This window comes from Miniopterus natalensis, chromosome 4 (genome assembly GCF_054644295.1).
Source record: "Miniopterus natalensis isolate mMinNat1 chromosome 4, mMinNat1.hap1, whole genome shotgun sequence".
NCBI classification, from domain to species: Eukaryota; Metazoa; Chordata; class Mammalia; order Chiroptera; family Miniopteridae; genus Miniopterus; species Miniopterus natalensis.
In genome coordinates, this window is record NC_142084.1 from 64,516,054 (window position 1) to 64,538,768 (window position 22,715).

At 50.7% G+C, this 22,715-nt stretch overlaps 1 protein-coding gene across 4 annotated transcripts; it reads left to right on the forward strand.

The window, feature by feature from the left end:
• The first annotated feature begins 360 nt into the window (after positions 1–360).
• HDGFL2 (HDGF like 2) lies at positions 361–22,173 on the forward strand. Of its 4 annotated transcripts, none has more exons than XM_016197855.2 (16): positions 361–487; positions 3,007–3,083; positions 3,175–3,313; positions 9,621–9,812; positions 15,113–15,229; positions 15,341–15,418; positions 16,308–16,473; positions 16,617–16,692; positions 16,806–17,121; positions 18,294–18,397; positions 19,127–19,200; positions 19,369–19,439; positions 19,801–19,902; positions 20,140–20,353; positions 21,049–21,181; positions 21,622–22,173. In XM_016197855.2, the coding sequence occupies exons 1-16, from the start codon at positions 416–418 to the stop codon at positions 21,722–21,724; spliced, it is 2,034 nt and encodes a 677-aa protein (XP_016053341.2). In that variant the 5' UTR covers positions 361–415; the 3' UTR covers positions 21,725–22,173. The 4 variants fall into 4 exon arrangements, with proteins under 4 accessions (XP_016053341.2, XP_016053342.2, XP_016053343.2 ...); XM_016197856.2 differs by having other exon boundaries at positions 21,625–22,173; XM_016197857.2 differs by having other exon boundaries at positions 15,341–15,412.
• Positions 22,174–22,715: the final 542 nt, after the last annotated feature.

Consider the following 22,715-nt stretch of genomic DNA (forward strand, 5'->3'; position numbering starts at 1 on the left):
CAAAAGGAGCCTGGCCGCTCTCCTTCAGGCTCCCTGGCCGCCACCGTTTCCCTCCTTCTCCCTTTTCCCTTTTACCTTCGATAACCTCCTCCCCCTTCAATTAGGCCTCTGGGTTACGCCCCTTGGCTCAACCCGTTACCCAATCCTGTTAATGTGTTCTCCAAGCCCCTCTTCTCATTGGTCCCCGCGCTCCTCTATCCCGGCACGTGGTTCTGAGCGACCGTGTCTCCCGCCGGTGACGGCAGGAAGGTGGGACATCCGGCCACAGCGCGCAGCCCAATAAGGACGCGCCGGCCCGCTGCCCAAGCGACCGTCTCCGCCCCCTCCGTTCCCTGCTCCCGCCCCCGGCTTCGCCGCTCGCTGCCGCTGCCGCCGCTGCCGCCGCTTCCCGCGGCCTGGGCTTCCCGCCGCCAGCATGCCGCACGCCTTCAAGCCCGGGGACTTGGTGTTTGCCAAGATGAAGGGCTACCCGCACTGGCCGGCCAGGGTGAGGCCGTGCGGGAGATGTGCCAGGCGGAGCGGTGTGTGGGGGGTGGGGCAGTAGAGGACCCGGGCCTGAGGGATTCGCGCGCCGGGGTTCTGGGGGTCCCTCGGTATGAGGGACTCGCGTTCCTGGAAGTCTGGGGGTCCCGGGCCTGAAGTACCCCCACGCCGGGTGTCTGGGTGCTTCGGGCCCGGGGGTCCTGGAGAACCTCCGGCCTTGTGTGCTCGAGGGTCTGGGGGACCCTGGGCCTGAGGCACCCGCACGCCGGGGGCCTTGGGGGGTGTTCCCGGGCGTAAGGCACCCGCGTGGAGGGCCTGGGGGCCCCCTAGGCCTGAGGGATTCGCGCGCTGGGGTTCTGGAAGCCCCCAAGCTTGGGGGACCCGCGTGACGAGGTATGGGGTTCCCTGGCCTGAGGAAAGCGCCCTGGGTGTCTGGGAGTCCCGGGCTGGGGGACTTGTGCTCCGGGGTTCCCAGAGCTGAGCGACGGTGGGTTTGAGCTATTTGGGCCCTGAGCGGGCATGGTTCAAGTTTGAGGGAGGTCCGTGAGTGTGAGAGCTGAGGGATGTGGGATTTGAGGAGAGAGATCAAATTGATGGAAAGGGGACGTCCCTCACTGAAGGACCTCGTTGGGGAAGCCATGAGATGCCAAGTTCTGAGGGGTGGGGGCTCTGGGGCCATGTGTGAGGGTGGCTAGGGATGACGGGTGCAGTAAGGGAGAAGGATTGAGGGTCAAGGCTGAGGGAGGCAAGGGCTGGAAATAGGGCTGGGGGCTCTGTTTATAAGGTCACTTGATCTGATTAAGTCCCGGACGTTAAGGATCGGAGGTTGGAATAAGACTTGTTTTTGGGGACTCCCCCCAGAGCCTGGTGGAGGAGGCTGGTTAGGGCATGGGGTGGAAGGAGGGCTTGGGGTGTGGTGGTCCTCCCAGATGCTTGAATCAGAGACTAGCCCCTTGCAAAGGGGGACCAGTCCCAAAAGAGAGATCATATGAGGGAAGGGGACTGGGCCAAAGGGACTTTGGGGATCCCCTTTGGAGGAAGCTGTGATCCAAAGGACCCAGATGGTCTAAGGATTCTGTCCAAGTCTGAAGGGTAGTCCTGAGCCTAGGATCCCTTATCAGATCTGCAGAGTGGAGTTCCAGGCCCTGTTCAGGGCAGGTCAGTGTGGAAGAGCATCCAGAGGTTATTGTCAGCCCCAGGTGTTAGGGCTGAGATTGGTGGAATATGCTTGGCAGGACTGAAGGAATTTGGGGGTGGGGGTGTGAGGCTCAGGCAGCAGCAGGAGACAGTGAAAGGATGAGACTGAAGATTTGACTGGAATAGAAGGAGTGCAGGAGTTGCCAGAGCAGTCCTATAGGATGGCTGGAGATTTCAGCCTGGACCCTCCCTCCCTCTGGGTGGAAGTAAACAGATGGTCAACACTCGGAACTGGGGGTTTAGATGCAGAGAGACTGCCATAGGATGTCAGGAGAGGCTCAGGGACCACTGCCCAGAGAGCAGTTTGGAGCTGCTGCTGCTAATAATAGGATATCTGGGCCTCTGGCTCAGAGGTGGGTCCTAGGTGAGGCCAGAGCAGAAGATGGCCTGGAAGGCATGCTGGACTGGGCCTCAGCTCAGGGTGTTGGAATTTGGGGATGCTTCTGTGTGGGAGTGAGATGGTTGGGATGGATGTTGGAGATCCACAGCCCAGGGCCAAAGCTTTGAAAAGTAACCTGTAAAACTGAGGAAGGAAGCTGGGTGATGGGAGCAGGGAAGATCTCAGCAGCCCCCAGGCATTGAAGAGGGTATTAGGGAATTAATGGGAACCAGAGAACCTGTTTTAAATTTATTTGCTCCCATTTATTTTCTTGGGGGACACCAGAGCAATGAAACTTTATGGGCACTCCCCTTCTTTCCAATGTACCAGCTTCTCCCACTCCTCTAACCCCCCTCCAGCTGGCTCTCTCAAGCTCTTAACATTTCCAAGCACCTGATTGGAAGTGAAGGGGCTGCTAGCCTCCTGTGAGGAGGTGACTGACAGCTGCTGGAACCCATGGCCCTGTAGGAAGAGGGTGGGACTTCCTGGATGCTCAGGTCCTCTCTCCTGCAGCCCACCCCCCACCTTCTGCATCCTTGGAGCTGCCAGCTGCAGCTTCTGGGAGACTAACCACCCCAGTGCTCTATCCCCTCTTTGAGGGAGGGGTTCTGATAGTTCATAGAAGCTGAGCTTGGTCCCACTCCCTGGCTGCTCAGAGAACTATTTTTGGCTTTGCTCAGGTAAAGCACCTACCTTGGGGGCAGAGAGAGCACACTGTATTGGAAGAGGGGATAGATATGTAATTGGAGCTGGGGGGGGGGGCGGTGTATACAGAGGAATGCAGATGCCTAACTGGAAGGTGATGTGTCTTCCCAGGTTGAGGGCTTCCCTTCTCTTGGCATACTTTTCCATAAGTAACTTGGCTAATTTCTGGGTGATTTTTCTGGTTTAGTGGGTGAAGCTGATGCCACCCCTTCAGCCACCCCCTTACCAGCCTCTCACTGTAGATTGATGACATTGCTGATGGTGCTGTGAAGCCCCCACCCAACAAGTACCCCATCTTCTTCTTTGGTACACATGAAACGTAAGTGTCCCTCACTGTACTTGATTTTTCCCCCTGGTGCCTCCCAGGGTGGCCTGGCTCACCTGGGACCGGCCGTGGTTTCTCTCTCCAGAGCCTTTCTGGGACCCAAGGACCTGTTTCCCTACGACAAGTGGAAAGATAAGTACGGGAAACCCAACAAGAGGAAAGGCTTCAATGAAGGACTGTGGGAGATCCAGAACAATCCCCACGCCAGTTACAGTGCCCCTCTGGTGAGTACCTGGGGGTTGGGGACAGCTGGTATGAGGTCTGCAGAGCCAAGTCAGGCAGTGCTCACATGCACTGGAGACAAGAAGTAGCCTTAGCTTGTCTCATAGAAAAAGGAGAGGGCTTTGGGACAGGTCTCCTCCCCCTTGGTACTACTGACAAGCTGGGCTGGATCGTTATCTGTGGAGGGCCTTCCTGGGCACTGTGGAGTGTTAAGCAGCAATCCTGGCCCCCACCCACTCGATGCCAGGAGCATCCTCCCCACTCCAGTTGTGACAACCAAATATGTCCTCAGACATTGCCTACTGTCCCTTGGGTGGGGTGGAGGAGTGCTGGCTCACCCTGGTGAGACCCACAGCTCTGGGATTAGTGTGAATTTATAATAGTGTTGTTAGAGCTCTCATAAAACCTTTTGTTTTCTAAGGTTTCCCTTTTAATAATAACCCCTACTTCTGCCATTAATGCCAGATTTTAGACTCGGAAAAAGACAGCAGTTAGTAGATGTGAGAGTTCTTGCTTAGGTGGGAAAAAAATGCCATGAATCATAGAGATTACATCTTAGTGGCAAATCGGTATCTGGAAACAAAAAAGCCGTGGAAGGCTGCAGAAGGATGGCAGAGGGGTGCCTTGCTCTGGGTATTTTGGGGTGAGATGCAAATAAGAGAAGGCTGGGCTAGGGTTCTCCACTTTGCTGTTAACCACTGTTTTGAGGGGTTTTGTGGGTGGCATGGGGAGGCAGAGGAGCCTGGCCTCAGGAGGGGTGGGTTCAAGGTTGGCCTGGAATGAATTGACCGAAGGGGGCAGAGCTTGGCTGGTACAGAGAAAAAGCACTTGCAGCAAGGTCTACAGGGAGAGAGGCAGGAATCGGAGAGGGTTTGGTTTGTGTGAGCGAAGGTTTGAGTAGTTCTGTGGGACCTGGTCCTGCTTGAGAACTTTGGGTCTTGAGATGGTCTGGGTATGCCTCTCCTATGGCTCAGTCTACCCACTGATCCAGCAGAGCTCCTGTACTAACACCTGCACACAGCTAGGGACCAGGAATTCAGGGTGACTCACACACTTCTTGCCTCCCAGAAGCCCATGGCCCAGAATTCAGGGTTCGCTCAACAGATGGACCAGGCTCACATTTAGTGCATGTTGGGGGGCATTTGACTCACCTCCCATGATGGATCTTGAAGACAGGTCACCCTGCTTTGAAACCCACCCTTTTCCTGTACTTTGAATGCCCCTAACTTGGGTAGATGGATCGGAAGATTTTTAAGGTAGTTGAGTTTCATGAGATCTTTTTCTGGCCCCACCTCAGGTTCTGTTTGGTTATGTCCTAAGCTTATTGTCTCCTGGTGAATCATCACTCCCTTTAATATTTATTGCACACCCACAGCTTGCTGAGTACTGTGTAGATGCCTGCCCTCGAGGAAACAGAACTCAAAATGGTGTGACCTTGACATTAAACCAGCCTCATACAGGCTCCCCAAGTTGAGAAGTAGCTCTGAGTGTGAGAGCTTATCACTGCTGTTTGGTTCTCTAACCAGTCTATGCCTACAGATGGAACATCGGTTTAAAATCTAGATCCTTGGACCCCACCCCTAGAGGTTTTTGATGTAGTAGTTTAGAGCTGAGGCCTGGGGACGTTGGGGTTTTTCTTCCCATGTATCCTAGATGTTATTAGGATGTCTGGATGGAGCCAGTCCACAGACAGACTTTTAGAATCATTGCTTTATGGGTACCTGAGCAGTCTCTTTTTTCATCCTGTAAGTTTGCAGTTTATTTTTACATTTTGAGTGGTAATACAGACTCATGATACAAAATGGAAAAGTTACAAAAGGGGTGTACAGTGAAAAGTCAATCCTGCTTCCTGGTCACTCTGTTTCCTTTTCCTCTTAAGACAGCCATAGCTACCAGTTCCTTACATATTCTTCCAAGATTCTTTACTCATATAAAACCCTACATAGTTTTATTTTTAAACATATTTTTAAAAACATGTTTTTATTGATTTCAGAGAGAGGGGGTTAGAGGGAGAGAAAGATAGAAACATTAGTGATGAGAGAAAATCATCGATCGGTTGTCTCTTGCACGCCTGTTACTGGGGATCAAGCCTGCAACCCCAGCATGTGCCCTGACTAGGAATTGAATGGTGACTTCCAGGTTCATGGGCCGACACTCATTTTTAAAGCATATAATTCTGTGCTTTATCCCTTCAATAATATATCTTGACGACTGGTCCATGGCAACATACTTTATTCTTTTCAATAGCCTTAACTCATCTGGTGCTTCTACCAGGAGTGTACAGCAAGGTCTGTTCCACATCCCTTGCCAAGCCAGGAGGTGAAAAATTGTATCTTGCTATGGTTCATTGTCTTTTGTTCCACACACTAATCCTAGAGTTGGGTGGGCCAGTGGCATTTTTTCCATTTTACAGATGAGCAAACTTAGGCCCAGAGAGTTCACTTGATTGCCCAGAGGAACCCAGCTGGAACCTAGATCCAGACCAGGGTTTTTCAACATTCAGGCCTTATCATTCTTTGTGTGCGGCTGTCCTGGGCACCAAGGGGTGTTGAGTAGCATCTTGCCCCCAGGCACTCAATGCCCGGAGCACCTCATCATGATAACCAGAATGTCTCTAAACATTGCCAAATGGGGGACAAAGTCCCCCTTGGTTGAACACCATTGATGAAGGATTCCAGTTAATACATCTGTGTACCAATGGAGGAAGAGGTAAAGGGACCTATCTAAGGTTCTCAAGCTGGTTAGAGCTGAGCTGGGAATAAAACCTAGGCCTCCCACCTCCTAGGGTGAAATTCTTTTCCCTCTGACTGATACAAGCCATGGTGAGGGCCTGGAGAAAGACGAGTGCCTCGAGAATAACCTCTACATGGTGGGATCTGGGCTTAAGAGCCATGCTATGTGGGCGCCTGGACCTGGGTTCAAGTGAGCAAATGCGTTTCAGGTACCAGCACAGTCACACAGTGAGTGCAAGATGGTAGTTGGGAATGAAGAGGCCAGGCTGAATTTGGCCTTCCCTTTCCGCCTCATTCACCTCCAGGTCCATTAAGACAGAGAAATGAGTGTTCATCTCACTTAGCCACTGGGTGTTGGGATGTCCCCCAAACTTCTCCACATGGATCAGAGTTCCCAAAGTCTTTGCTAACAGGCACTTAGATCCCATAGGCTGACCCAGATCAGAGTTCCTGGCTTTACACACAAGCACAGTGTAGGGCATGTCACTTATCTTCCCAGAGTCTCAGTTGCCCTAATTGTGGACCATGCCCGTTCATCCCAATCACCTGGCTGGGCCGTGGAGGTACAAACGGGATCACAGTTGGTCAAGAGGTTGGTAGAAGTGCAGAGGGATATAATAAGCACTAGCTGTGTGCAGGGCACTGGCTTAGTAGCCAAGGTAGACTTGCCTTGCATCCCAGCTCTGTCACTTACTTGCTGTGTGATCTTGTCACACCAGTTTTTTTCTCATCTACAAAATGAGGATGACAGCTCCCACAAGTTACACAGAGAGAGAGAGAGAGAGAGAGAGAGAGAGAGAGAGAGAGATAATGATCTCAATGTTTAGTGGTTTGCACTTAACTAACGTGTGCAGAAGATCTTTGGGCCAGCCAGTTAGTCATTTACTCTCCAAGTGACGGGGTAGCATCTCCCTTCTCTATTCACCAGTGGTGCTCCTCAGTCCTGGAGGACAGGTGTGTTAGAAACCCACTATGAAGGCGTGATTCTTCTAGTGTTTTAGGTCTGGGCCTTGACCTACTATGTGTTTTCCTTTTTAATCTTGTCAAACATAGACAGGGCCCTGTTGCCCTGCCTAAGGCCCTTGGTTACAAGGGAGACAAAAGGTGTTTGGTGCTGAGCTTTTAAGTCCTGTCAACCCCTGATTTTCATTTTTCTCTCCTGTTAAATAGGGATTATGGTGAAGGCTGGGAGGGCTCACGATTTCAATTTCTCAGTGGGGGAAAAATGGGGCACAAGTGAACATGGAGTGGGGAGTAAAGATGGACTGAGTCCCCTCCTGGCCACTCCCTCCACTTGGCCTTTCCTGTGTCATTGCTGTCGCTGGTCCAGCTCTGGCACCCACACTTCAACTCTCACATTTTCATTCTCTTCTGCACATTTCTATTTTGATGTGCTTCCAAAATCTGGCCTCTACCTCTGTCTAGCTGTTCACTCTGTCCAGCTGTTCACAGCCCCTCTTCCCTCCTCCTAGCTATTTAGCAACACAAACCTCTGCTTTCGTTGCTTCTCTCTTAGTGCGTCCCACCGGTGCAGCCCTGGGGACTCCCCTCCCATCCTCTCGTGCCTTTTTTGTCCTCCTTGCTTTTTTCTTGACCATCATGCATGCCCTGCTCCAGTCCATTGAACCCAACTGTCATCACACCAAGAGGATATGGTTTTAGGGGATAAGGTTCTTTTTTCTTAATTGGGGTGAAATTCACATAACATAAAATAATTTACAAATTATGTTATTCATCATTTTAAAGCATACACTGCTGTAGCTTTTAATACTTTCACAATGTTGTACAACCATCACTACTATCTAATTCTAGAACATTCCCGTCACCTCACAAAGAAAGCCCCCTCTGCATTAGCAGTCACCCCCAATTCTCTCCTCCCCTAAACCCTAGGAACTACTAGCCCACTTTCTGTTTTGATGAATTTGTGTATTCTGGACATTTCATTTGGATGGAATCATATATTTGGACCTTTGAGTCTGCTTCTCTCGCTGAGCATGCTTTCAAGGCTCACTCATGTTGCTTAGCATGTGCCAGAGCTTCATTCCTTTTTATGGCTGAATAGTTTTCCATTCTGTAGCTATCCTGCATTTTTATTCTTCAGTATATAGACATTTGGGTTGTTTCCAGGAAATGTGGCTTTTAAGAATTTCAATTTTGTTCTTAAAAAAAGTAAAAATCGGTTACTTAGAAAAGAGGTACATACCATGAGAAAACCTGGTCAGATTTTGCACTTGGACTTGGCTGGGTGCCCCCCTCATGCTGTGTTGTAACTGTGCATTTACTTGTCTGTCTCCCCATTAGACTATGAGCTCCCCAAGGGCAGGGACCCTGTCTTACTCGTCTCTAGCCCCAGCACCCAGCACAGGGCCGGGCACATAGTAGGTATTCTGTGACATTCATTGGGTGAATGAATGATGGCTGAATTTGACTGGGGCTCATCCATTTTCCTCCCACAAACATAAAACATCCAGAAGTTCAAAAAGGGACCCGAGAAAGCCCTGTGGCCTGACTGTCATTGTGCCATCTGCCTGATCTCCTCAAGCTTTGATAACTCCTGCATGATCCTGCCCAGCCTAACCTCCCAGCCTCTCTGCTGTCATTTGCTTGTCTTTCGCTGTGTCCCCTTCCCCCACCTGTTCAGGTTCCTTAGGGGAACTTTCACTTATGCAATCCTGTCTTCCCAAATGCATTTAGCCCCTATCCCTTTGCATGCTTGTGATGACCCTTCAGCTAAAATGTCCCATCCTCTGAAGGTCCCCTTCCCAGTGCAAAATACTCCCACCACTTGGCACCCACCTCTTTCTGACTCCTCCCAGCCCACGTGCTGATATTTTCCTGCTGCCCATCACCATGGTGTGACATTGATCTGTCCAAGTGGCTATGGTTGGTTTCTCCCACTAGATTGTAAGCTCTGCAGGGGCAGGGACCATGCCCTGTTCATATCTGTGTGCTCATCACCTACCTAGCACAGTGCCTGGTACCCAGCACTGCTCCCAAAAGTGTCTTAGTTATAAAAGAGCCTGGCATGTGGTTTGCATGGAAGAAGTCCCATATAAGTGTTTACTATCTTTGTGGCTGTCACTACCTGAGCAGGAATTTTGGGTAAAGCAGAAATAGCAATGCCTTGAAGTTTAAGCACAGAGGTCCTGTTCTAGGTCAGCTTCCTTCTCTTAACTATGAGAAGAATAATAATCATAATAAAAAGCAAGCCCTGATGGACCTCTTGCCAGTCTGGGCACTGTCCTAAGTACATCACATACCATTTGAGCCTTATTCTCGCCATAGCCCTGTGAGGCGAAAACGTTGGCATCCTCATTGCTTTGATGTGGAAACTGAGGCACAGAGAGGCTTAAGTCACTTGCCCAGGGTTTGACTTTGAGTCCTAGTTTTGTCCATGTCAACCTCCTGCCTCAGTTCTCAGGGCTTTCTGGGCCTCAGTTCCCCCACTGGGAAAGCGAGGAGGCCCGGGCATTTGAGACACTGCCACTGGTGGGTACTGTCCTCTGGGTCACTCTCCTGGTTGGGAAATCCACCCAAGCCTGGGGGTGACTCACTGTCTCTCCCCCCTTCCCCCTAGCCGGTGAGTTCCTCCGACAGTGAAGCCCCTGAAGCTGACCCAGCGGGCAGGAGTGAGGACGACGAAGACAGGGGGGTAATGGTTGTCACAGCTGTGACTGCTGCAGCCACCAGCGACAGGATGGAGAGTGATTCGGACTCAGACAAGAGCAGTGACAACAGCAGCCTGAAGAGAAAGGCATCAGCTTTGAAGGTAGGGGTGGAGTAGGGCAGGTGCACCTGGCCTATGGTGGGGCTGGTGTCCAGCCAATGCCCTGACTCTTCCTCATTCCACCCTGAGGTTGTACCCACTCCTGACTTTCTTTTTTCAGACATGCATTAAGAAAATACATGTATCATTCACATACCAGGAAATTCACCCTTTCAAATTATATAATTCAGTGGGTTTTGTTGTTTTGTTTTTAATATGTTTGTATTGGTTTCAGAGAGAGGTGGGGAGAAGAAGAGAGTCATTGATTGGCTGCCTCCTGCACGCCACCTACAGGGATCAAGTCCAAAATGCAGGCTAGTTCCCTGAGCAGGAATTGAACCGTGACGTCCTGGTTCATAGGTCGACACTCAACCACTGAGCCATGCCAGACGGGCTGCAATCAGTGGTTTTTAAGTACATTCACAGAGTTGTGCAGCTATCACTATGTCTAGTTCCAGAATATTTTATCTTCCCCAGAAGAAACCCTGTCCCTATTAGCAGTCACTCCCTCTACTCCCCCAGCCTCTGGCACCCACGAATTCACTTTTGGAATCACACACTATGTGACCTTTTGTATCTGGCTTCTCTCACTGAGCATCATGTTTTTAAGGTCCATTCATGTTGTAGCTTCACTCCTTTTCTTTTCTCTTTTCTTTTCTTTTCTTTTCTTTTCTTTTCTTTTCTTTTCTTTTCTTTTCTTTTCTTTTCTTTCTTTTCTTTTTTAAAATATATCTTTATTGATTTCAGAGAGAGGAAAGGAGAGGAAGAGAGAGAAACATCAATGATGAGAGAGTCATCGATCGAGCCCACAACCCGGGCATGTGCCCTAACCTGGAATCGAACCCCGATCGCCTGGATCCCAGGTTGACGCTCAACCGCTGAGCCATGCCCGGCTGGGCTTCACTCCTTTTCATAGCTGAATAATAATCCTTTTGTATGGATGGACCACATTTTGTCCATCTACTGATGGCTATTTGGATTATTTCCACCTTTTGGGCATTATTAATAATGCTGCTGTGAACATTTGTGTACAAGTTTTTGTGTGGGCCTATGTTTTCAGTTCTCTTAGATATATTCTCTTTCCTACCTTTATTTTTCCTCTGACTTTTGACTGCTTCTAAATATTTGGGCACAGAATGAAAGGATCAGGACCTCCAGCAAACTCTTTTGATAGACTAAGGCATGCTTTTCATTATTTTTAAAAATAACACTAGCTGCCCTATCCAGTTTGGCTCAGTGGTTAGAGTGTGGCCTGCGGACTGAAGGGTCCCAGGTTTGATTCGAGCCAAGGGCACGTACCTCGGTTGCAGACTCGATCCCTGGCCCTGGTTGGAGCACATGCTGGAGGCAACCAATCAGTGTGTCTCTCTCACATCAATGTTTCTCTCTCCCTTCCACTCTCTCTGAAAAGCAATGAAAAAAAAAATAGCCCGGCTGGGCGTGGCTCAGCGGTTGAGCATCAACCTAGGATCCAGGCAGTCGGGGTTCGGTTCCCGGTCAGGGCACATGCCCAGGTTGTGGGCTCGATCAATGACTGTCTCATCATTGATGTTTCTCTCTCTCTCTTCCTCTCCTTTCCTCTCTGAAATCAATAAAGATATATTTTAAAAAAATAAATATATATATATGTACACACACACACACACACACACTCGGGTGAGGATTAAAAAAAATAATAATAATTAAAAAAGATAACATTAGCTCCTGGTTCCAATGATAAGGATAAGGCATGCTCATTGTATATAAGCTATCAAGATGCAAAAATGGCCCAGCCAGTTGTGGCTCAGTTGGTTGAGCATTGTCCAGTGCACCAGGAGGCCACCGGTTCTATTCCCAGTCAGGGCACATGCCCGGGTTGCCGGCTCATCTGCAGTAGGGGGAGTGTAGGAGGCAGCCGATCACTGTTTCTCTCTCATTGACGTTTCTACCTCTCCCTTCCTTTCTCTGAAATCAGTAAAAACATATTAAAAAAAAAAAAAGATGCAGAAAGGATATAGTAGAAAAGACCCATACTATCTGAGGGGTTTCTGTGCCAAAGACTAGAAACATTCGTATGTGTTTTCTCTGTGATGTGTGTGGATGTGTATAAAGTACAGAATTGGCAATATATACGTACTGTATGTGTCTTGCCTTTTTCCCCCACCTAATATTGTGAGCATTTCCTTGTCATTAAATATTATTTTAGAATGCAGGTATCAGTGGTTGAAAAGTCTATGACATGGATGAATTCTAACCAATATATTAAGATTTAGGGCATTTAGTCGTCCCCCCCCCAGCTTTTTATGATTTATACTTGATATTGTTTTTTAAAAGTTCCCGTTATTGCCCTGGCCATTGTGGCTCAGTTGGTTGGGCGGCATCTGTGCACCAAAAAGTCACTGATTCTATTCCCAGCTGGCACATTTCCGGGTTTCAGGTTCAGTCTCCAGTGTGGAGTGTGCAGGAGGCAACTGATCCATGTTTTCCTCTCATGTCGGTGTTTCTCTCTTTTTCTCCCTCTCTCTGAAAATCAATTTAAAAAAATCTTTTTTAAAAAGTCCCCATTATTTCTGTTGTTAGAGACGTTAAATATGTAAACACCCATCCCATATCCCTCTTAGAAATCACTATTTATTGGTCAGTATATGTTCAGATTTTCTTGGCTAACTTTTCATTAAGCAAATATAAGTTCTTATTATAACACCTTTTAACAGTCCAGGGGAAGAATTTAAGAGACCTTTTTACTCTTAACCCCACTGCATTAGCATATCCCTGGTGCTCCATTCCCAAATCTGTGGGGGGCTGTGATCTTCAAACTCATCCTTCTTAATGGCCCCATAGAGGACCTCCTTTTGTCAGGGTTTAATAACAGACCCCCTACCACTAGCCCTCCTAGAGTGCCGTCTAGCCCAGGGCCCTGGTGGGAGGGGAACTGAGCTGGGTCCTCCAAGTTAGCATTGCCTGCCAGCCAATTGCCTGCCAGCCACATAGCCCCTTTTCACCTCTTTGAAAATACCAAGCTACCTTCCACCCCAGGGGCTTTGTACTTGCTGTTTTCCCTGCCAAGAAAACTTCTTTGCATTTGCCATGTCCTGGTCCTGTAGGCCTCTCAGCAGCTTCCTCCGACCATCACCTTAAGGCATGCCCCATCACTCTCCACCACAGTGCCCTCTTTTATTTTCACATATTCTTATCTCAGATCATTAAACAACGTTTCTGTTTGTTTCTTCTGATAAGTTGCACAAGAATAGGAGCCTCATCTCTCATTGGCGCATCACTGAGTGTATGATTTGCTCAGACCATCATAACAGAGTATCTTAGACTGAGGTGCTTAAGCAACGGACAGTTATTTTCTTATAATTCTGAAGGCCAGAATTCTGAGATCAAGGTGCTGGCAGGGCTGGTTCCTTCTGAGGCTTCGCTCCTTGGCTTGTAGATGGCCATCTTCTCCCTGTGTCCTCATATCCTCTTCCCTCTCTGTCCTGATCTCTTCTTATTTATTTATTTATTTATTTATTTATTTATTTATTTATTTATTTATTTATTTATTTAAAGTATATCTTTATTGATTTCAGAGAGAGGAAAGGAGAGGGGGAGAGAGAGATAGAAACATCAATGATGAGCGGGTCATTGATCAAGCCTACAACCGGGCATGTGCCCTGACTGGGAATCAAACCCCGATCACCTGGATCCTAGGTTGATGCTCAACCGCTGAGCCACTCCTGGCCCGGCCTTCTTTTTTATTTTTTAATTAATTTTTTTAGTTGATTTTAGAGAGAGAGGAAGGGAGAGGAAGGGAGAGAGAGAGAGAAACATCTATGTGAGAGAGAAACGTCAATCTGCTGCCTCACACATGTGCCCCGACTGGGGATTGAACCTGCAACCTGTGTATGTGCCCTGACCAGGAATCGAACCCATGACCTTTCAGTGTACAGGACGATGCTCCAAACAACTGAGCCACACTGGCCAGGGCCTGATCTCTTCTTATAGGGACACCAGTCTTATGGTATTAGGACCCGTCCTAATGACCTCATTTTAACTTATTACTTCTTTAAAGACCCTCATCTCCAAATATAGTCACATCCTGAGGTACCAGGGGTTAGTCTCCGACATTTGAATTTTAGGGGACTTAATGCATGCAGCCCATGACACTCTGGTCTTGGACAGGCATGGAGAAAGCAGTTTTTAAGAGAAGGAAGCAGTTTTTAAGAGAAGGAATGAGTTTTATTTGTGACAGAATAGAGGCAAAAGTGCTTTCTAAGTAAACACATACCCTGATAGGAAGAACTGATTGTCACTGAGCAGGGATGTATTTCTGAAGTTCAGTTCTCTATGCTTCCTCACTTCTTCCTTTATAAAAACTTTTTTTCTTTTTTAATCCTCACCTGAGGATATGGTTTTCAGTGATTCTAGAGAGAGAGGAAAGGAGAGGAGGAGAGAGAGAAACTTCCGTTGGCTGCCTCATGTGTATACCCCGACCAGGGATCGAACCCACAACCCAGATATGTGCTCTGACCAGGAATCGAGCCTGCAGTCCTTCAGTGCACGGGATGACACTCTTAACCAACTGAGCCACACGGGCCAGGGCTATAAGAACTCTTAAGTTGGCTTCTTTGGATGGGCGATAATCCATGGATCACTGAAACGGAATTCAGAATTGTATGATACATATATATATTTTTTGAAATTTTTTATTGAGGTGAAATTTAAATAACAAAATTAACCATTCTAAAATGTACAGCTCCGTGGCATTTAGTACATTCACAATGTTGTGCAACCACTATTTCGAAACTATGTTTGTATGTTTTTTTGGAGAAAGGATCCATGGTTTGATTTATTTTTTCTTTTCCTTTTTTTAATCTCAGTAATGTATATATAACATAAAATATTAACTATTTTTAAGTATATAGCTCAGTGGCTTAAAATATATTCACATTGTTGTGCAACTACCACCACCATCTGTCTCCAGAACTTTCTCATCTTCCCAAACTGAAACTTTGTCCCCACTACACGTTAATTCCCATCCCGTCCCCCAACCCCCAGTACCCACTATCTACTTCCTGTCTCTATGGATCTGACTCTAGGAACCTCTTAGTGGAATCCTACAGTATTTATCCTTTTGTGACTGGTTGATTTTACTCAGCTTAATGTCCTCAAGGTTTAAGATCCCTGTTTTTTATCAGATTCTCGAAGGGTCCCTGTTACCCTCGCAAAGGTTCTAGAATCTGAGCTCTTCCCCGGGCTAAGGGGTCAGGTAGGAGACAGCTCTGCTGAGCATATGTGCGTTTCTGGTTGCTGATCTGTTTGGGTGGTTCCCCCTCCAGATGTCGGTCTCAAAACGAGCCCGGAAGGCCTCCAGTGACCTGGATCAGGCTAGTGTGTCCCCATCCGAGGAGGAGAACTCTGAAAGCTCATCTGAGTCAGAGAAGACCAGTGACCAGGTAAGCAGGTGGTTGGCTCCTTGGGTGGGTGGGGGAGAGATGCACAGGTGGGAACTGAACAGTGGCCAGCCAGTGGAAAAAAGCCAACTCAGCTCCTTTCTCTCTGCCCAGGACTTCACCCCTGAGAAGAAAGCCGTGGTCCGGGTGCCACGGCGGGGCCCCCTGGCAGGACGGAAGAAAAAGGTAGAGGTATGTTTTTTTTCATGCTCACCTGGGAGAAACTCTTAGTGCTTCTCTCCAAGGTCACCAAGCACTGTCCATAATTAGAATCGGGTCCTTTTTGGTGGAGGATAGGGCCTAGGCCACAAGGAAACCCCAGGGAACCGCAGGCTTTTGCCTCTGGCTTCACTGATGGCCTCAGTCTAGTTTCTGAGTACCATGTGTGCAGAGCACTTCCCTGAGCAGGAGATGGTGGTTTCTGCCGCTCCTGACCAGAATTTACAGGCTGGTTTGGAAAACAGGATGCTGAGGTGTTGGCATTGGAAGGAAGTGAAGCACTCTTAGGTGACCCAGGTGTATGAGAGAGAAATCTGTGTGTGTTGTATGGGTGTATGAGTGTATGTGTTATATGTGCTTGTGTGTGTATGAGCATGTGCATGCCTGCACGTGTGTATGTGTGTGTGGTGCGTACAAGTGTGTTGTCTGGCATGTATAAGTTGTGTACAAGTAAATATGTTGTGTGTACATATACATGTGTGTATGAGTGTGCATGTACAAGTGTGTGCCGGGGACCCAGGAGAGCTCAGGGGCAGACAGTGGAAGAGGGCAGCTCATCTGGTTGGGCCTCCAGGCAAGATTTAAAAAGCTCCTGCTACTGGGAAAAATCCCTGTATCTCATTTGACCCCCTGCATTTCACCCAGGAGGAAGGAAGTCTGGGGAGATTATACCCTGTGACCAAGGTGAAGGATCAGGCAGCTGTAGGTACATCCAGGGCTGCCTGTGATTCCAGGCCTAAAAGCAGCTTTCTAATTTGGGGAAGGCAAATTTTTGTCAGTTGGGGGGCTACAAAGGGTGCTGGGGGCGTTATAAGGGGTGCTGGGGTCTGCCCTCTCACCTCCACACCCTGGCCTCTCCCAGAAGCCGCCCTCAGCCTCTGACTCAGACTCCAAACCAGAATCAGAAGGGGCCAAGGCTGAGCCAGTGGTGGTGCCCAGGTCAGCCTCCTCCTCGTCTTTGGCCTCCTCCTCGTCCTCCTCGGACTCTGACATGTCGGTAAAGAAACCTCCCAGGAGCAGGAAGCCAGGTAGGATCCCTGGCACTGGTCCTGACCTGGTTCCTTGGGGCCTGCCTCATATGGCCCCTCACCTCTGGGCTGGCCTGAAGGGGTCCCCTGCCCCTCCTGGTGGACAGAGCTGGAGAAGGCCACCCCCTTCTCCTTTTTCACAGCTGAAAAGCCTCCCCCAAAGCCTCGCGGGCGGAAACCGAAGCCCGAACGGCCCCCGAGCAGTTCAAGCAGTGACAGGTGGGTGACAGCCCCGGGTTGCCTCTGGCTGGGTCCTCAGCCAGGCTGTGAGTAGGTCAGGAGCGGTGCCTCCTGAGGACCAGGTGCCCCCTCTAATTGGCCTGCACCCCCAGCGACAGCGAGGAGGTAGACCGCATCAGCGAGTGGAAGCGCCGTGATGAGGAACGGCGACGTGAGCTGGAGGCCCGGCGGCGCCGGGAGCAGGAGGAGGAGCTGCGGCGGCTACGGGAGCAGGAGAAGGAGGAGAAGGAGCGGAGGCGCGAACGGGCTGAGCGAGGGGAGGCCCCGCACGGGGCCAGTGGGGGCAGCAGCGGCGACGAGGTCAGGGATGAGGAAGAGCCCGTCAGGAAGCAGCGTGGCCGGAAGAGTCGGGGACGAGGGCCCCAGTCCTCCTCTGACTCGGAGCCCGAGGCTGAGCTGGAAAGAGAGGTGTGCCCAGCCTGGCGGGGGTCATGGGGCCCCCATGGAGGGTGATGGGGAAACAAGGGTCACTGAGGAGACCTCTCCCTAACACCCACGCCTTATCCATTACGTTTACTGAGCACCTGCTGTGTACTAGACACTGTTTTGGGTGCTGGGGAATGGCAGTAAGGCAGTGGGTGACACACAGAAACCCCTGCTGTTAAGGAGCTGTCATCCAAGGGATGGAGGGAGAGGAGACAACATTAAGGTGTTACATGGTGCTTTCCAGAGTGTTCTGTGCTAAGAAAAAAAATAAGGTAAAGGGAAGGATGGTTTCTATTTTAAATGGGGTAGACCCTAAAGGCTTCAGATGAGAAGGTGACACTTAGAGATTTGAATTAAGTGGGAGATAATCTGGGAAGATACCTGGGGGAAGAGCATCCTAGACTCTGGGCATAGCTTGTGCAAAGGCCCTGGGACAGAACCATACCTGCCATGTTGGAGGAAGAACAAGGCCTGTATGTCTGGATCAGAGTGAACCAGGGGGAAAGAAGGTGAGGGCAGGGAGGAAATGGAGACAGGCTGTGCAGGGGCTTATGGGCTGTGGAAGGACTTAGGCTTTTACCCTGAGGGAAGTGGGAGACCTGAAGGGCTGTATGCAGATATGGGATGTCCATATGTGTCCTCTGGTCACTATGGGTAACTGCTAATGGGGTGAGCATAGGAGCAGTTAGGAGAACTCTGATACCAATGAGGTGCAGTGGTGACGCTCAAGCACCATGTGTTGGTGTGGGCCTGAATCCGAGAGTCTGACTTCTAAGGCCTACCACGTTCTAGACTGAGCCCAGGATCCCACTCCATGTGGGAATGGGGAAAGGCTGACAACACCCAGTTCTCTCTTAGTCGCTCTTCCTTGTCCCAAAGGGAGGAACCAAGTTCCCTGCCTCAGGAAGTGTCCTGCTCAAAAGGAGGAATATGGAGGGCTGTCCCACTGTTGGGCAGTCCTTTCAGAGCCTGAGATCTGCTGCCAGGGGATGGATTGGACATAGGATTCTTTCCCATTCCATCGTGTCAGTTCCACCAGCTCCCAACAGTGTGAAGGTGGTGGCAGAAGGTGTCATGCTGTATCTCCAAGGGGGACAGTTCAGGAGTTGAGAGCAAGCCCCTGCCACTCCAGCCACTCCGTTTTGTTGCTGCAGGTGAAGAAATCAGCTAAGAAGTTGCAGCCACAAAGCACAGAGCCTGTGAAGAGACCCAGCCAGAAGGAGAAGAAAGGGCGCCCCGAGGAGAAGACCCGCTCCAGGTCCGCACTCATGTAACCTGTCTTACCACAGCTCCCCGAGGCCTGTCATGGTCCCCAGCTTCTCCTCATTGGAGGGGCTTGGCTTCCAAATTTAGTTTGGTAGACAGATCCAGTTCAGGTGTCTCCTGTTCAGAATTGTGATCCTTAACTGGGGTGTTCCTGACATTGAATGAGTCAGGGCCAGGTTCCCCCCCCCCCCCCGAGAATGACCTGGCCCTGATGTCAGTAGTAGTGCCAAAGCAGGGAACTGTCGCCAGATCAGTGGTTCTCAGGCTTTTTAACGCCAAAACCCACTGAGGTGTGGGTACTGTGCATACCCCAGACATTTTTAAGTGGAATTCAGCCATTGGTTGGACTCTGCCTACTGGGAACTTGGCAGCCTGACTGCCGAGTAGAGTGTAGAACTGGAACCGTGTTAACAAGTGTTGCTGTTGTCTATGAGTGTCCAATTGGAGCACCTTTTAATAATTCATGCACTAGGTTTTACATACTAGCCACTAACCCTCAGCCACATACAAAAAAATAAAGAATTTTGGGATTTCACATGGTTTGCCCTAAGTGCCTTGTCTTAGACCAGGTTGCAATGGTCCCTGACCCCTCCCAGCTTCCAGGGCCTCCTAAAGGTTTCCTTCTGCAGCTCCTGGCCTTTGGTGGGGAGGATGGCAGTGGTTGGGGCAGGGTGGCCTCGTGGATGTTGGTCAGAGGCCTAAGGGGAGTGAGTCTTCACAGGCCCGTGAAGGTGGAACGAACCCGGAAGCGGTCAGAAGGGTTCCCACTGGACAGGAAGGTTGAGAAGAAGAAAGGTGAGGGCCCAGCTATCCCAGTCGCTGCCCAAGGTCTTGCAGCCCGAGGTTGCTGAGGTCGGGAGGAGGGAAGGTTGCTTCTTTCACCATAGCAGTCCTCAGGCAGATCCTTGGCCATGTCTGGGTTGGGGGCTTAGGCCCAGGCGGTCCATTCTCTCCTGGCCACAGAACCTTCCGTGGAAGAGAAGCTTCAGAAACTACACAGCGAGATCAAGTTTGCCCTGAAGGTCGATAATCCGGTAAGACCCACCTTACCGGGATCATGGGGAACCACTTTCCCTGAGTGAAGCAGTCCCTGCCACCGCCGCATGTCTAGACCTCCCTTAGAAGTCTCTGGAACTTGAGACAAATCCAGAGTCCCTCAGGGTAGGTAGGGCCGGCGTCCTTGTTTCTATTGTGTGTGTCCCAGCTGAGAGCCATCCTGAGGTGCAGTACTGGGCATCCCAGCCAGGTGGTGCTGTGGGCAGGCCCCAAGAATCCTCCAAATCTGGGTCTTTTCTGCAGCTCTCACTGCAGGGAAAGCCCCAGTGTGTCCTTCTCCTGACCCATTGTGTCGTCTAGGTGCTGTCCCTCCTTACTTTTTATTTTCCCACCCTGCAGGATGTGAAAAGGTGTTTGAACGCACTGGAGGAGCTTGGGACCCTGCAGGTGACCTCTCATATCCTCCAGAAGAACACTGATGTGGTGGCCACATTGAAAAAGGTATGGTTGGAGTCCAGAGGTGCAAAGGGCTACGGGTAGGTGGGTCCAAGCAGATTGGGGCCTGGTCAGAGAGCCCATGTTCCTGCCCACAGCTGCCCTTGGTCATTGAGAAGAAAGCCGGTGGATCAGCTAGGGGAGTCTCCGTGGGAGGTGCTGAGGTGGTGGCAGCAATATGGAGGGTTTCGGGTAGGGGGTCAGGCCAGCTACACTCCCTGAGCTAGGCCTCTCGGCGGACAGATTCGCCGTTACAAAGCCAACAAGGAGGTGATGGAGAAGGCTGCGGAAGTCTATACCCGGCTCAAGTCGCGGGTCCTTGGACCAAAGATTGAGGCCATCCAGAAGGCAGCCAGAACTGGAGCGGAGAAGGAACTGGCTGAGGCAGAAAAGGCTGAGGAGGCTCTGGTTGGAGAGGAGGCCCCATTGGAGAGAGCAGAGGATGAGACCAGTGCTGGTGAGCTGGATGGGCTCCTCCCCCAATGACCATGGTGGTATGTCCTGCTGGTCCTCTCTGCACAGGCCTGGCTGTGTCCCCAAGGCAGCTGGTGCCTGATATACTCACACACCTATGCTGCTCACTGGCTCTGGACCCGCAGAGCCAGGGTAGTGTAGGAGGCTATGTGTGTGTGAGCACACCTGGGAGGCACAGGCTTTGGGCTGGAGCTAGTGGGTCATGGATGAGCTGAGAGGAGGAAGGACATTTCTGGCAGGGACAGTGGCCTCTGGGAGCGGGAGGGTGTTCCTCCTGGGGTCACCAGATCCTGATGACAGATGCTTAGACCAGCCCTTCAGACTGGTGTCAAGTTGGCTCCGCTGAAGAAGCCTCAGCAGCCTGGGGAATAGTCCAGAGAGGTCCTCTCCTTATTTCTGTCCCAGCCTCAGCACTCATTTACTGGCCCCTCCCTTCTTCAGGGGCTTGGCTGCAGAAGCACATGCAGTCAGCGTGGTCTGATGGAGCTGACAGTCCCCATGCGACTGGGAGGCTCAGAGGTAGAGATGATTGTGGGTGTATAAGGCCAGGGCCCTTCAGGAGGGTTGAGGGTCCCCTGTCCCAAAGTTGGCTTGTTCTCCCACTGGCGCTCAGTGGGAAGGGGACAGGTCCCAGACAAGTAGTACCACAGTGTCCTATGACCCTTTTTTCTCTCCCAGATCTTTCAGCCTCAGTGAATGGTGAGGCCATATCCCAGAAGGGTGGGAACATGGAGGACAAGGAGCAGGAGGAAGGACAGAACTCAGAAGAGGCGCCAGTGGGGGGCTCCTCTGAAGACTTGTTACACAATGAGTAAGTGTCCCTGGGGGCTGTGGCACTGGGGGTGACTTCCTAAAAAGGGGGGGCAACTTGCTGAGAAGGCACCCTGATGTCTCAGCTGCTTGTCCTGGTCAGGGTCCCAGGGACTTGGCCCCCATGTGCTGGCCTCCCATCCCCCACTTTAGCAGCAGACCTCCTCAGGATCCCCCAGGCGAGGGAGCTGAGCTGCCCTGGGTCAGACCCTAGGGATAGTGGCTTCCTCCCAACTCTCCAGGAGTGGGCACAGGCAGTCTCTTTCACAACTACCCTCAAGTCTGGTATGCAGCCGTGCTGAGAACTCCAGACCATTCAACGCACACCTACTGCATTGGGCATGGTGGGAGGAGCCTAGAGTTTTTAGTCTGTCAGTGATAGATGGAAATAGACAGACAGGAAGGCAGTCTGTTCACCCCCACCGTGCTGTGCTTCACCAGCAGCGCGAGGGAGGGCCCCGACCTGGACGGGCCTGGGAAGGACCGGCAGGAGCGCCAGAGGGCGCACGTGGACTCTGAGTCCCTGGACGACGAGGACAGCTGAGCCCCGGGCAGCCCGGCGGCCAGGCCCCGCCCGTCATGTAGATGCCCGTAGGCCTGCCCCACTCCTTCCCGGCCACCCAGGGATCAGAGAACTGTTGGGGAGATGCTGTGCTCTTCATTTGTATTTGTCCCTCGGGGTTTTTTTCCTGCCCAATTTCTGTGATTTCCAACCGACATGAAATGACTATAAAGGGTTTTTTTAATGAAAAATCATTTTTATTGGCTTGATTTTCTAGTGTTACTGGTGCAGCTGGGCTGGAATTGGGGAGAGGTCTGTAGCTGTTAAGGACCCATTTGGGTACAAAGGGTTTTAAGCCATAGTGTCACCCTATACAGTGAATGTGAGCTTGGTTTTAATGGCAGGGCTGGTGGTGAAGGAATGGGGTGGGAGCAAGGCCTTTCCAAAATAATAAAGGAAAAATAAAACTCTCTGAACTTTTGAGGCTCAAATGGAGGCTGTGGTTTGATGTCCTGGGTTTGGCTGCCCAGTGCCCAGAAAGGAGGAGCAAAGAGGCCAGGAGGGCAGAACAGTGGCTATCATGTTTTCCCCAGAAGCTGCTACTTTGCTCCACTGACTCAGTTGTTTTCCCTCTTGCCCAGGCTGCATGTGGCACTGTGACCCCCTACTCCCTAGGGCCCTGTCCTCTGCGGGGAAGCCCTTCTATTCGGCCATGGGCAGCCTCTGGGCCCAGGCTCCCCAGGGAACAGAACCTCAGCTTTGTGATCCTGTGATTGGCCTGTAAGGCCAGGCAGGTGGGCAAGTGGAAGAGGCAGGAAGGGGCTAGATTTGTAATCACCCCCCACCCCAAGCAATGCAGTCCTCAAGGCGGGCCCCTACAAAGCTGGGGGTGGGGTGGCAGCTGGTGTTTTTAATCCTCACGAAGCCCCCTCTCTTGGCCACACTGGGGCCAGCAAAGGCAGTTGGGACCCTGCCTCAGGATGATGCAATTCTAGTACATTGTGATGCAAGGCGTTTGCTAAGGGCTGGGGTA